A 14,292-nucleotide genomic window follows, 5' to 3' on the forward strand; every position below is an offset into this window, starting at 1 on the left:
TCCATGCATTGCATGCTTGATGCGGCCATGGGCCCATCCCGGCCCGTCAGCTGGATCGCAGGCCCATCCATCGCTTATATAGAGCGTCGCCCTGCGCAACCCGTCCAACTTTCTTCTCCAGCAAGTCTGTGACACTCGAGAGCTGCCTGGGTTTTTTGTTGTTGTTTCTTTGTTACTTTTTTTCTTCTTTTTATCCTAATCCACAGAGTCTGGTACTCGCCCCAAACACACACACAGCCACCCTAATCCAACACCCCTTCGCCGCATTCTAATTCTATTTTTGTCGCCGGTCGACATCCAACCCCCAGCAACATCAAACTTAATTCAGCTCTACTTGCTCGCCCGAGTACACTTACCCTTCAAACTAATACTCGTCTACTCGACAAACACCAAAAAAAATGGCCGCTATCCAGCTTAACTTCTCTCTCCGCACCTCTGCCAACTGCAAGACGGTCCACCTGCTCGGTTCTTGGGACAACTACAACGGTCAGCTGCCCCTTTCCAAGGACTCCAGCAAGCCCGGCGCATGGAAGGGTGCCTTCCGCTTCCAGGGCCAGACTCTCAAGCAAGGCCAGCGCTACTGGTACTACTACATCATCGACGGCTACCACGTCTCGCACGACCCCGCCCGCGAGTTCACCACCGAGCCCACGACTGGCCGCAAGCTCAACATCCTCGACATCCCCGCGGGCCGCACCGCCACCGTTCCCGCCGCTGAGAACCGCCACTCGCGCCGCATGTCGCAGGACGTCGTCAAGGGCCGCTCGCTCTCGCCGTCGCAGATCAAGTCTCCCCGCCCCGTCAAGCCCAACCAGACCCGCTCCATCGTCAACGGTGCCTACGAGCCCGCCACCGTTGAGGCGTTGACCTCGCGCTTCAGCCGCACCGCCATCGACGATGACGACGAGACCGACTCCGACTACGACAGCGACGCCGACTCTGACGTTCCCTCGCTCACGTCGCGTAGCTCCAACTCCTCTAGCCCGTCGTCGGTCAGCTCGTCTTCTTCCTGCTGCACCTGCGAGCGCTACGGCATCACTCGCGCCGGCGAGCGCGTCAAGCTCGACTGTGGCGGTGCTCGCTGCAGCTACTCCGACGACTCGTCCGAGTGCTCTTCCGAGGACGAGGAGTACCACCGCGCCCGCACGACCCGCCGCCAGGGCGTCGTCATCCGTGGCTAAGTGCTTCGCCCCCGTCAAGCTTCAGCCTCGTCGCTGTAGTGCTCACTCAACCCTAATGATGTCGTCACGGCCGCCTTGTTGTGCGATAGAGACGCGTTTGATGATGATGCTTACGAATCCGTCACGACGCCTCGTCTCGTCATGGTTCTCTTGGTCCGCGGAGACGCTGCAGCTCGTTACTTGAGCATGCCGTCTGGACTGTAGAAACTTTTAATACACTTCCCCTGTCCGCCTTGCCCGTTCTTACATTGGCTAGCAACCACGGCTGCGCGAGAGTTATTACATTTTTTTGGTCCGTCGAGTCGGGCTCTTGCCCTGGCGGAGCGTCGCCACTGCCCCCCCGTCGTGCTGGTACCTTTCCTTCATGCCTCCAGCTGGTCTGGAGCGTGTGGGAGTGGGGTTGCTACGCGCGGGTGTGTCTGTGGCCCCCGCCTTGCTTGTTGCTGCTGCTGCGCTTTACGCGGCAGTGCACGGCTCTGTTAACTACCTTTGGCAAGCATGCCTCGCGCCTGTCTGAAAAGACGGGACCTGCGAGAGCGAAAACTGGTGGAAGAAGATTGGGAGAAGGAGAGGAGAGGGGGAAATGAGAGGGGGGTATGGGAGGATGGGTTTGGAGGATTTGGTTGGAGGATCTTGTTGGTAGGGGGATTGAGGATGGTGGAGTCGAAGGATGGATGCGTTCCGGCCTCTCATCAATGACGCACGCACGCACGCACGCACGCACGTATGCACGTAACGAGATACGAGACGAGAGAAATGCCAACGGGAATGTCTGTCCATGCGTAGACCACTTGGTTGCTTGGTTGCTTGCGTGCATGTGCATTCTGCTTGGTGTTGTCATTAACAGCCCGCCTGCCTGCGCGCCTATCTACCTACCTACCTACCCAGCCATGCAGCTTATCTCGTCCGATCTCCAGCCAGGTAGCCAGGCTGCCAGATATCGTCCGATCACATTAAGGTTTCGCAGTAGCACTGCGCAGCACTGCAGCATTGCAGCACGCGCGACACTGCCTTCTTTTGCTTTTCTTTTCTTTTCTTTTGGCGACCACGTATCCGGCCGCTTTTCCTTGGGAACAGCCAGCGCAGCGCGTGCGTCGCTATGGCACACGACAGACGCGGCTGTGTGTGTGCGTATGTACGGAGGAATGGAGTGGAGGCGGCGCTGTTGGCGTTGGCGGCATGGTTGTTGCTGCCCGAGCGGTAAAAGAGTTGCCGAAGCTGCCTGGATGTCTGCACTGCGCTATGCCGCACGCGTTGGGGCCTGATTCGATAGGCATATGTATCTGTGCTTGATTGGGTTGGGTTGGGTTTGGGGCGGGGTATTTGATATGTGGCTGTGTTTATTGACATGCGTATATGTACGGATTGGATGTTGGGCGGTTATACGGCTTGCTGGGGGTGAGGGGGGTCGTGTCGTATCTATTGCGTGCTGCGGGAGTGAGAGAGAGAGAGAGAGACAGAGGAGGGGAGAGAGAGATTGTGTTTGCGGCGTGTGCCTCGTGTTGGGCTGCTGCTGCTGCTGGGAGGTACGTACGTATGCAGGTATGTAGGCACGCGGATGGATGGATAGGGATACGACGGTGAAGTACAAGAAAGGTAGGAGGCGCGAAGGCGGGTACGAAGACCGAGATGGCACGGGGGGATGAACAGATGCATAAACGGACAGACTGACGACACCGCCACCACCACAAGAACAAGTCCAAACAACGCCCAACGACGCGCGTAGCGCCTCCCATCGTACGTATTGCCCTTACGACCGCAATCCGCATACATAGGCAGCCAGCCCCGCCCTCAATCTCCCCGCCAGCGACCAGCCCTGTGATCAGCGTCCGTCTGCCTGATCTTCGCGGCATTGACACGCCCCGGCCAGCGATTAGCGACGCGATACGATGGTGATACGCACGCTTGCGACTCGAGCTCGACGTTGCTATAAATAACATAACGGCGCGTTTCGCGATCCTTTGCCAAGCAGGCACGCGCGACTCCGCCGGGGCGGGCCTACGGCGATCGGAGGGGGGATCCTTCGCGTGTGCGCGCCCTCGTGTCGGCGGGGGCGCGTGCGCGCTATGTAGCTACGTCATTTGGGAGGCGCGGGGCGGAGTTGGATAGAGGGGATGTGCTTGCGGGAGCGTGGTGGAGGGGATAGATGGGAGGTGGTGGGATGTTCCTGGTGGGCGATGGAAAGAGAGTGCGGGGATGGTGGTGATGAAAATAATTCCAAGCAGTCGCGAAGACAGGACGTTTTTCATCACCATCCTTCCCCGCATCCCCTCGCCGAATTCCATCACCATCCCCACCATAACCCCTCCCATCAAGTTCGCAACCCTTCAATACGCACCAACCCATCAATACCCACCCAGTTAGCATCCACCAAAAAAGACAACCCCAAAATACCAAACCAGCAATCCCTCCTCTAGCCTCGCAACCCCTCCCCCTCCACCCATCACAACCACAACCCTTCTACCCCCTTCCCGCAACCCCACGCAACCAACAATCCAGGGTCCCGCCACACGCAGCCACGCAGCCTCGCAGCCGACTTAGCGCGCCGCTGTAGCCGCCTCGCCTCGCCTCGCCCCCAAGCCTCGGCCGACCAGCCGGTCAACAGACGCGCCGCGCCGGTGGCGTCGTTCCCGCGCGCGGGGCGGGACAGCTGGCTGGCTGGCTGGCTGGCTGGCTGGACGACGGGATAATGCCTGCAGAGCAGAGTACTCTGGCGGCGGGCAGAAAACGGCGGGGCTAAAAGCGTTAGTGTCGTGTGTAGGGTGGCGGAGACGACCGAGGTAGACGGAGGTACCGGGCGGAGGGAGGGGGGACGTAGAGAGAGGAAGGTGCTGTGACTGTAGTGGTAGTGGTGGTGGTTGGGGTCGGTTGCGCTTTAGGTATGTGTTTGGGTTGCGGTTTGGGTTGGGTAGCTAAGGTAAAATGGACGGTTTGGGGATATGCTAGATAGGTAGGTAGGTAGGCCCATCCTATAGGCAAGGATAGCTGTAGTTACGCCTAGGTATTTGTAAAGCCCGATACGCGCGCTTGCCCAATAACCCGATAGCCAGGGTACCTACCTATGGATGTGTCCATGGATGTATGTACGGGAGGGAGAATGAGTGATGATGATAGATTTAGACTTCGACGCAGGACTCCGAGCGCATGAAGACGAGCCTGCACGCACGCAGAGGCGTGACTGATTAACACCCGCCCATCAATCCACCACCAATCAAGCACCTCCCCAGCATCCGTCCGTAATCAGCGTCGCGTGCCGCGCGCGCGTGCGCCCCGCCTCGCTGCTTGCTGACAAACGCCCCGGGAGTGCGTCAGCAACGAGCATAGCGTCGACGCGGGACGGGGCAGCCGATGGGCAGTTGGGCGGATGACTCACGCACTCACTCGCTTTCTCGCTGCACCAGCTGCAATTAAGCAGCGGGATGGCGGACTGGGACGCTGCAGATTTAATACGAGGGGTTGCTGTCTGTGTCTGCCTGGGCTGGCAGCGAGTAAGAGGGAGGAGAGGAGAAGGGGGTGAAGAGGGAACGGAGGGGCTTGGTGTGGTGGTAGAGTACTGTGGGCATCGGGTTCGTGTCATCTGAGCGTGATGCGTGCGTGCGTGCATGCGTACGTGCGTGTGTACGTATGTGTGCGAGTGGGTAAGTAGGTAAGTAAGTGATTAGAGTAGTTCTAGCTGACAAACTCGGGAACGTCATTGTAAGACAGGTGAGGACAGTAAGTAAATAGTTGGTAAGGAGATAGGAGAAGAAAGAGGGGATAGAAAATAGAATGATAGGAAATAAAGAAGGAGAAAAGGAAGAAAGAAAGGAAAGAAACAATGCCGTGCCATGCCATGCGATCCATGCAATGCAATGCCCGACGCCATGCCCATGCCCAAACGCGGGAGAGTAACTGTGTGTCCCAAGCTCCTACAAACCCAACCCAAGCAAGCAAGCCATGAGCGCTCAACGAACAAAAAGAATACCCGTCCGACAACGCACCTCGCAACCACACCCCAAACCCTCACCGCGCAATCCGTCCAGTCCGTGCAGTCCATCCAATGAAAGCCGAAAGCCAAAAAAGACAGATAGGTGAAGAATGCAATGCAATGACTCCGATGTAAGCACTTCAGCAACCAAACCAATCGCTCTCCCCGACGCCCAAACGCCCATGCCAACGCCCTCGCTCCGCCCCAAACACACACACAGAGAGAGAGGGTAAGATGAAGCAATCGCTCGCTCGCTCGGAACGCATCGTAACCGTATCGCAACCCACGAACCACAGGCATAAACCCAGCTACCCGAACGCCAAACAAGCATGCCCCAAAGAAGCGCGCACCTGACCGCCCAGCCCTGCACCCCTCGCCGTACAGTACGTCATGCGGGGACGGAACCTCAGATGGCGCAAGCCACCAAGGCACCAGCCCTAGCCGCGGGCACCAAGCTCCTCTTCGCCTAGGGAGGCCCGCCCAGTCGGAGCTACGAGTATAGGTAGGTGTCGCCATCGCATCGGGCGGCCGAACCTGCGCTGCCGACCCCGGCCGGCCGAGACTGACGCTGATGCGCTCCGAAGCCGCCGTGCCGCTACTGTAGGAGTCCCGCCGCTAGGGTGTCGCTAAGATGCTCCCGCTTGCACCACTCCACGTCCACCACCACTGCATCCACAACCACAACCACGTCCGCTGTCGGCGTCGCGCGCTCTGGATCGGCCTCTGGATTTAGCCTTTGCTCTAGAAGCGGCGGTAGCGGTGGCAGGAGAGTTCGGGCTCGAGCTCAAAGGCCGCTCCCGTGCTGGCGTGGCCCGGGTCTGGGAAGAGGGTTGGTGGAGCTGGGAGGGCAGGTGGAGCTGGTGCAGGTGCTGGAGCGGCGTGGGTGAGTATGTTGAAGTCGTTAAGGAAGTCGCCGTCGTTGTCGGCGGGGGAAGCGTAGAGCTCGGAGGAAGTGAAGTCGGAGCAGAAGCTGTGGGAGAAGCTGGAAGTGGACAAGGCGGCGCTGCGGCTGGCATGCACGGAGCAGGCGTAGCCGACTAGGACGGTCTTTTCCTGCACGCTGTGCCCGTATTGCCCATATTGCGCGCAGGGGTCGATGGCGTGTTTGTGGTAGAGGCAGCGGCAGACGGCGTAGCGCTCGACGACTTGGTAGCACATTGTGCTTGTGGGAGGATTGAGAAAGGTGAGGTGAGAAGGTAGATTGGAAGTAATGGTCCGAGATATGGCGGTAGTGATGATAGTTGAGGAGAGAAGAAAGAGCAAACTTGGGCAAGCTGGAATTGGCAGTGATGATGGAGAAGTAGAGACCTACCTACTAGCGGCCAGGCGGCAGTCTTATATAGCTATCGTGTGAGTATTAGTATGCGCAAGAAGGAGGGTTGGAAGAGGCTCTGGGGCAGGCAGGCTGCCCTACGACGTGCATGATGCAGGCCGCTGTCAGGCAACGCGGCGGGAGGTCGAGGTGCATGCTCTCGACCAGGGTCAGCGGTAGAGATGGCTCCAAGATAGGGCTGCAGATGTCCGCCGCGTCGACCGTTGGCAGTCAGGTGCAGGTGCAGATGCAGGACAGGCAGGCAGGCAGTGAGTCGAGCGGCCGGCCGTCATCATCGTCAGGCCGACTCTGTTAATTCGCAAGAGCCTCTCTTTCTGATCTCTCCCGCGCCTTCAGCTGATAGACCAAGCAAGATCCGCGAGCCCCATCCTTACCGCGGCACTGGGACCCCTCATTCCAAGGCGGCGGGCGCGCGGGGATCAGGGGGCTGGTCAAACGGCCGCGCCGAGGGCGTTTGCGAATAGCGTTTGTGGTGGTGGCGCGGCTGACAGATCGAGTAGGTGTGAGAAAATGGTCCGCGCTAGGCCGTTTCCCGCCTTCCCGCCATCACATCCCATGATGACATCTCACCCAGCAGCAAAAAAGAAACGGCCGACGACCGAGTGGAGCTTGCGACGAGATGGGGGGGCGCAGCATCTCGTTACGTGAGAATACGCCGGGTGAATAATCGCACCGCACCGCAGTCGACTGCCCGCAAACTACCTCGAGTATTGAAACATCGTGTGCGGTGTGAGACACGCTAATAATAGTACCTGCTGGTGTCGTAGACTTTCGAGACTTCTAGACTGGCGGGCCTGCTGATACACCGTCTTCACCGTACAATTTGCCTGCTGACGGTGAGCAGCATTCTCTGCATCTCGCATCTCTCTCTCCATCTTGGCCCCACTACCCTGCCACACACATACGAGAGAGAGAGAGAGGTAGAGAGAGTCTGGCGTTGCGGCTCCACCACGCAAACAAATAAACACATTCCCAAGCCGGAGGTGGGCGCCCCCTTGAGCCTCAGAGAAAAACACTACATAGTGGACAAACATAAGTCACAGCTCGGCGAAGGGGGGTGTTACGCAGGGCAACCGCACGCAGCACGGCAGGCGGCAGGGCAATAAGGCGGCGGCGGGGAACTTTAGGAAGGGAAGGGGAGGAAAAATAAAAGGAAAAAATAATGCAAGACATGGATGCGAGGCCCCCGACCCCGGGCCCAGGTCGCACGTCCAGCGGCCGGCACGCCGCTGCCGATGAGCCTACAAACACGTACGCAGGCAACGTCGCGCGAACGCCCAACCAACCTTACCGACCCCGCAGGAGGGCAGTTCCTCGCGCCAAGCCGCCCGTCCGGTGTTGTATGTATGTTGTATGTATGCTATGGCCGTCCTCGCGCTCTGCAGGCGGTCTGCGAAATCGATACCCAGACTGCGCAACCACCCACATACCGTGAGAACGAAAGACTCAGAGAACACACTCGCCCTACCACTCACTCATCCCCCGCCACCGCGCCCGCGCTCTCGTGACGCCCTGCCACCGTGCAATATGTAGTATGAGCTGTCCAACCCAGCGTGGGGGCTGGCTGACCGTCTCGGCCGCCCGCTGACTCGGAAGCGACGACGACGTATCCATGCACTCTATTCCCTACAAAGACACATACATACATACACACACAGACAGACAGACAGGCGGACAGGCAGACAGGCGGACAGGCAGACAGGCAGACAGGCAAAGAGTGCTGCGCCTGCAACAGCCACAACGACGACGACGGCGATTACGGACACGCGGTTACGGCAGGGCACGGCGATTGCGGGGACATCGGGGATGATCTACGATGACGACTTACGACTTACTTCTACGATTTTCCTATCCAACAGCGACGATAGGGCAGTTCTGTCCGCGGAGCGAAAGCGAGCGAACGAGAGCGAGAGAGTCAGCGAGAGAGAAAGAGCAAAAGAGAAAGAGAAAGAAAGACGTGACAGATACGCATGTACATACATACATACATACATACATACGTGGTAGGCCAGGGCCGGGGTGTGCAAGTAAGCTTAGGAATTATCCCGGCCAGCCCTACGTGGGGATCGGCGACAGGCAGGCAGGCAGGCAGGCGGGCAGGCACCTAGGCAGGCGGCGGACGTGGCGGGGAGCTGCGCACACACCATCGCGAGACATGAGATATGAGACTTGAGACTCAGTGGCGCTGGATGCGTGGTTGTTTGAGTGCGTGAGTGAGAGAGGATGGGCCTACGGCGTTACTGTATGCTAGCTAGCTCACTCACTCGGTCTATGTCGCCTCTGTATGAGCGCGCTTGTGCGCAGCACTACCTATGTAGGTACAGTACAGTATCGTGCACACAAAAGGCCCTCAAACCGCAACCACAATCACAAAACCTCAACAACAACAACAACAACAACAACCAGCACAACAAGCAGCAGCAGAAGACGGTGAGCACGCTCACCACAGGAAACAGCGCTCCGCGGAGCCCGGGGTAAGGTCCTGTATGTACCTATCTACGTATACACGTACGGCCACCAGCCTTCTCTCTCTCTCTCGCACAGCACGCACCAATCAAGCCCACCGCACACGTACCCAGGCCCCCCTCCCCGGACGCCCAATATCGCCCATTCAATCCAATCCCCACACCCCGCCCGCCGCCGCCGCCGTACATACGCATACATACAGACTTACCTGCCCAGCACGTTATTTATACACCCACCCATACAGTGCACTCGACTCGACTCGCCTTAACCCGGTTCGGCTCAGCCCTACGCCCCACGCCCTACAGCCCTACGCCCCACGGCTTGCGTGCTTGCGTGCGTGCGTGCGTGCGTGCGTGCGTGCGTGCTGACATGCCTTAGAGCGGTGAAAGGGCCGCACCCACACAGCACACAGCCAGTGGGCTGCTGCTTACCTAGGTAGTTAGCTAGTTCGCGACAGTGGGTGACGGTGGTGACGGTGGTGACCGCCGGAGACAGGCGGAGTTGGGGTTACCTAGGTAGGTTAGGTCCATCCATACAGTGGGTAGGTGGGTAGGTACGTCGCGCGGCGCGCCGCGTCGCCTGGCGCCGTCACCATCGGCGGCGGCGGCGGCGGTGCAACTATCACCACCGCCGCGATCGTCGTCTGTGTTCGCGTCCGCGTCGATCTGCATACATAGGCGCTCTTGCGGTCAGGGACGAGTCACTGCTTGTGCGCTGTGCGCTACGTTGTGCGTTTTACGTTGTCCGCTGAATAGAGCTACTTCGCATCTTATCGCATACCGCTCGCTCGCCTGCACGACGACGACGACGACCGGCTGGCTGGCTGGCTGGCTATCTAGCTATTTGTAGCTGGAGGCTGTTCTGCGCCATCGACTAAAAGAAACTCGGAGTAGGAGTAGCTAGGTACAGCTACATACTACGTAGCTAGGTCATCCATTAGAGGAGCGAAAGCAAGCACGCATCCAATCCATCCATCCATCCGTCATCGGCGTCTCTTCCCTGAGATCCCTTCGTGCCAGAAAAGAAGAGGAAAAAGAAAACCCACCAAGCCAAGCTCTCTACGTAGGCAAGATTCGTGCGTCATTTGAAAACAATAACAGAAAAGAAGAGAAGCGGAGAACGTCAACGAGAAAAGAAAACATCGTCATAAGAATTCAGGTCTCGGTATGAAATCGAAAGGAAGAGGTAGTAGTGATGAGAGAGGGAGAAGGACACCATTAATCCAACCATCCAATCCCCACAAATTATCAAGATTACCCCAACGACCAACCATCCAACCATCCCACCCACCCATTCGTGTCCCGAACGCTCCTTAACCCAAAGGCAGCGTGGCGGCCGTGATTGCGTGTATCTGTCTCGCCGAACAAAAAACAAAGGCCGCAATAACCCCCCCAAAAAAGACCCAGCCCTTTCCCAGTGATGAAATGAGACGAGATATCATTGAAGAGTGTGTGTGAGTGTGAGTGTGTTTGTGCTCCCTAGCGCCCAACGCGGTCCCCGCTTAGTAAGTCTGAGTAAGTATCAACGACGTAAAATGAGAAAAAGAAATAGCAAGCTTCTACGCTTGTGGCGGTGATTGGACCGCTACGAGAAATCCTCTTGCGAAGGGACCTTCTTCAGCGGGCTCGCCGCCCGGTCTTCAGGTGTCGCCGGAACTGTGTGGAATTCGTCCGATTCGCGGCGCGCGTGCAGCTGCTTGGTGCTGACCTCGTCATTCTTTTCCTCGACCTTCTTCTCATCTTCTTCATCGTCACTCTCAAAATCGCTCTCAATGGCGCTCTCAGAGTCGCTCTGCAACTTCTTCTTCTCATCGCCGCTGACCATCGAGATCTTGCTCACGCGCTGCGTCATGGCCTCCATGGCCTCCACCGAAGACACCGAGTCGCGCGAGCTGATGGACGAAGCACTGTCAGTCCTGACCGAAGGCTTCTCGGAAAGGGACTGCGGCGTGCGCGGCGAAGAGCTCGTGGCCTGCTCCTTGGGCATGAAGTCGGAGTTCAGGGGATCAGCGTTGATCACAAGAGGACCCTTCCTGTTACGGCCAGGGTTCCTAGGGGGCAGCTTGGGCGCCGTCGGCTTGGTGACCGTCACGAGCCTTGCGCGAATGGCCTGAGGAGCTTGGACTTGGTGCACAACCGGCTCCTCGAGCACAGCATCCTCCTCTCCATAGGGCAGGACAGATCCCTGCCGAACCAGCGCGTGTCCCTCCGGCACCTCCCTCTTCTCCTCTTCCGGCTTCAGGCCGTCAGTCATATCCTCGTCTTCGGATTCGACTTCGCTCTCCTCTTCGGGCTCCGCGGTGATGTTCTCGGCCACAACTGCCTGTGCCGGCTCGGAGATCTTGATCTCTTCGTCCTCTGGAATCTCCGCCATCGCCGCCCGGTTAGGCGACTCGGAAGGCCTTGGGCTAGAAATAGACACGGCTGGCGAGTCAAAGTCCGTCTGAGTGGCCATATCGGTGGTGCAAGTCTGTATGCTCCGATCCATGGTGCTGAGAGTGCTGGTTCTCCAGCTGCTCCTCCGGCTGGCGCTCCTGCTGTCCCGAAAGCTCTTGCTATCCACACTACGTCGGCTGAATGCGCTGAAAATGGGACTCGCCGGACTGGGATGGAATTCGAACACGGTGCTATCGGGCCGTCGTTTCGTGCCAGCTTCAATAATGTGTAAACCTTGCTTCTCCAGAGCAAGAACTCCAAACGGGTCGGGGTCTTCCATGTCCGGGATGCCGAAGACGTGCCCGTTCGGGTCGGCGGGTTCGCTCTCCATTTCGTAGTCGCCTGGTGGCGGTTCCGAGGGCACCAAGCTGTTGTCAATGTCATCTCCTCCCTCCGCTGCCCTGATGGTCTCCAGCAAGGCCTTAGTCTCGTACGGTGGGTGCGCGACCTTCCCTGCGAGAATGTCTGCACACCCAATCTTTTCACCGTAGAACCTTTCGTTCTCGTCTGTCCTTTCTATCACCACGGTACCGTCGACCTGCACGCCCGCGTAGAAACCTCTCGATTTCAGGTATGTGAATACTGGAGCCTGCCTCTTGTGCACCTCCGTTTCCAAGATGCCGCCCACGCCCATCGGCCCGGCAACCGCGCTGACCTCGCCGCCGACAGTGCATCGAACCTTGGTAAAAGCCTCGAGCGCCGCTTCGGTGTTTATGACGACAACGCAATCGTAAATGTCGACGCCGACGAGAAAGCCGAGGCCGCCGGTGTGGAGGAGGATGCCGGAAGGAGGGGACCAGGTGCCGTCTTCGGTGCGGCCGATGATGATGCCACTGCCGCCAGCGCCCGAGACCCAGAGGCCGGTGCGCATGGTGGTGAAGATGGCGAGGCCTTTTGCATTTCGGATGACCTAGGAAGGCTGAAGTTAGCAATTGGCGGCGTGGGCAGGGTCTGACGGCTGTACTTCAGTTGGTATACTCTTGAGCACCTTCTGCTTCTGCTTCGGGCCGTCGGCGGATGCGCCGGCGTGTTCCTCATAGAAGCCATCCTCTGGCCCAGGGTCAGCGGGAGCATCCGGCGGGATCCGTGGGGTAGGTACTCACTGCAGAAACTTCTGAGGATGCGTGCGGCCTTGTCGCATTCCTTGTCGAGCGACGTGGGCCAGAAGGCCTCGGAGCCTAGCTTGTTGGACAAGTTGTTGACGGGAGCGCCCAGCTTGTCGGCCCAACCCCACAGCTTGTCGAAGCCGACCTTGCTGTTGTGCTTGGTGCGTTGCCACATGGCGGCGTGCGCCTGGGTAGGCGCGGAAGTGCAAGCGAGGATCAGCTGTTGTGATGGTGGGGAGAGGGATAAACATTAAGAGAGGGAAGAGAGAGTGCAGGCGGGAGAGAACGGGTTTAAGGTGGATTACATGAGCGCAAGCAGCAAGCGTCCGCCCGCCGGCCTAAGTGATGGCGGCCGTTGTCGTGTTCCAAGCAAGCCTCGTGCTGCCCTGACGTAGCCGACCGTGCGAGAAAAGACGTGCGGCCGATCATCATGCGCTCCTACACTCACATCAGCGATGTGTTGTCCGCCTAGGGGGCTCTGCGCCTCGCCCTTCCCCTTCCGCTCTCGACCTCTGACTTGACGCGTCCAAATGCGCGTCGGCTTCTGCTGCGAGCATCTATCCCGCCCGGTCACCCGGACTCCGCAAACGGGCCGGAACTATGTCCTTTGAGATTTTTCCAAACGCCGTTTACCCAATTCCGTCCAGTCCTTCGGCGGGAGCGTCCGGAGCCCGCAAGGATCCCGGGGGACGTGTCACCCACTCCCGAGATTGGCAGTGGGCGGAAAAAAAAAATCAAATTCAAAAAAAGAAACAGTCCTCCCAACGGATTTCCACCAGCTCCTCCTGCGTTTGCCATAATTTCCTGTCGACGCCGCCTGATCAGGACTGCCATGGGACCCCGTCTGCGGTGCACGTACGCGCAAAAGAGCCCTAGAGAACCCCCTTTCACTGTACCACGAGGCCAGCTTTCATTTATCCGTAGACGGAGGGCGCACGGTCTACGTGCGCAGCCCGTTTTCATCGGCGCTGGAGGCATATGGCTGCTTCATCCGCTCGGGAAGGGCCGCAGCCTGGCCACTCTTGCGCGACCACTCCCAACGTGGCTCTCATCGCACAGGCACGACCAAGGTCCGTCCGGCTGGCTCTGGTGCTTCTAGACTATACGGAGCAAGCTCTCGCCTGTCCCAAGGATCGTGGGTTGTATAGTCAAACGGCCGGTTGTGTGAGCCTATCTAAAACCTTGCAATGTCCACGAGAGCTAAACGCTGCGTCGGTATGGATATCCCTGCCTTGCCGAGTGGCCTTGGATCTGGATGAATTCCCCAGCGTCATGGCAGCAGATCAACATACTCGCACATGGATACACCGGCCTCCATATTGAGTTACAGCGCATGGCAGCATGAACGCCTCTTTGCTGGTACCACGACAAGAACAATCTTGTTTCATTTATTTTGTTTCTTTTCGTCCTATTCCCCGCTTTTCTTTTGCATGTCTAGACATCCCTGCTCCTATCCAAGAATTGCCCGACTGGACCTAGACCTACCTCTTCCAACAGACATCAGATGCCAAGCTCAAGCACATTCAGCCCTTGTCTCTGAGCCGCAGTACATGTAGGTCCGTCTGTCTGTCATTACGGCGAGATTGACTTGGCTATAATACCCCGCCCCCACATGCAGCGCACTGCAGCACCGGCGTTTGAAACGCCACGCCCTGTACGCGCGCATGGGTGCTTCCACGGCAGTGAGTTGCCGATTCTCGAGAGTGCTAGGCAACAGGCGCATGCTCGAATGGCGAGAGTCTCTCGCCCCGTAATGAAGCCAACGGACCCCACACGGACGTTGCGGCCGTACCACCCCGGGTTG

General features: G+C 58.4%; 7 protein-coding genes across 7 annotated transcripts; 3 read left to right on the top strand and 4 right to left on the bottom strand.

Annotated features, from left to right (window-relative positions):
* The first annotated feature begins 163 nt into the window (after positions 1-163).
* Positions 164-1,479, top strand: K452DRAFT_60114 (uncharacterized protein). Its single transcript, XM_033546890.1, has 2 exons — positions 164-245; positions 296-1,479. Exon 2 carries the CDS (start codon positions 399-401, stop codon positions 1,179-1,181), a length of 783 nt encoding a protein of 260 aa, XP_033395765.1. The 5' UTR covers positions 164-245; positions 296-398; the 3' UTR covers positions 1,182-1,479.
* On the top strand, positions 1,456-2,484 carry K452DRAFT_60043 (uncharacterized protein). Its single transcript, XM_033546888.1, has 2 exons — positions 1,456-1,677; positions 1,772-2,484. The coding sequence occupies exons 1-2, from the start codon at positions 1,546-1,548 to the stop codon at positions 2,444-2,446; spliced, it is 807 nt and encodes a 268-aa protein (XP_033395766.1). The 5' UTR covers positions 1,456-1,545; the 3' UTR covers positions 2,447-2,484.
* K452DRAFT_60054 (uncharacterized protein) lies at positions 2,276-3,249 on the bottom strand. Its single transcript, XM_033546889.1, has one exon. The coding sequence runs from the start codon at positions 3,119-3,121 to the stop codon at positions 2,522-2,524; it is 600 nt and encodes a 199-aa protein (XP_033395767.1). The 5' UTR covers positions 3,122-3,249; the 3' UTR covers positions 2,276-2,521.
* Positions 3,250-6,156: 2,907 nt separating this feature from the next.
* On the bottom strand, positions 6,157-6,306 carry K452DRAFT_198681 (uncharacterized protein; the record flags this gene model as incomplete). Its single annotated transcript, XM_033535995.1, has 1 exon — positions 6,157-6,306. A coding segment is annotated over one exon (150 nt), but the record flags the coding sequence as incomplete, so codon positions are not given.
* Positions 6,307-8,787: 2,481 nt separating this feature from the next.
* K452DRAFT_60160 (uncharacterized protein) lies at positions 8,788-9,451 on the top strand. Its single transcript, XM_033546891.1, has one exon. The coding sequence runs from the start codon at positions 8,968-8,970 to the stop codon at positions 9,313-9,315; it is 348 nt and encodes a 115-aa protein (XP_033395769.1). The 5' UTR covers positions 8,788-8,967; the 3' UTR covers positions 9,316-9,451.
* Positions 9,452-10,531: 1,080 nt separating this feature from the next.
* K452DRAFT_300007 (uncharacterized protein) lies at positions 10,532-12,663 on the bottom strand (the record flags this gene model as incomplete). Its single annotated transcript, XM_033542287.1, has 3 exons — positions 10,532-12,292; positions 12,347-12,432; positions 12,486-12,663. 3 exons carry the CDS (start codon positions 12,661-12,663, stop codon positions 10,532-10,534), a joined length of 2,025 nt encoding a protein of 674 aa, XP_033395770.1.
* A 155-nt stretch (positions 12,664-12,818) lies between these two features.
* K452DRAFT_60169 (uncharacterized protein) lies at positions 12,819-13,626 on the bottom strand. Its single transcript, XM_033546892.1, has one exon. The coding sequence runs from the start codon at positions 13,464-13,466 to the stop codon at positions 13,059-13,061; it is 408 nt and encodes a 135-aa protein (XP_033395771.1). The 5' UTR covers positions 13,467-13,626; the 3' UTR covers positions 12,819-13,058.
* Positions 13,627-14,292: the final 666 nt, after the last annotated feature.

Source organism: Aplosporella prunicola, assembly GCF_010093885.1.
Source record: "Aplosporella prunicola CBS 121167 unplaced genomic scaffold K452scaffold_18, whole genome shotgun sequence".
In the NCBI taxonomy this organism is placed as follows: Eukaryota; Fungi; Ascomycota; class Dothideomycetes; order Botryosphaeriales; family Aplosporellaceae; genus Aplosporella; species Aplosporella prunicola.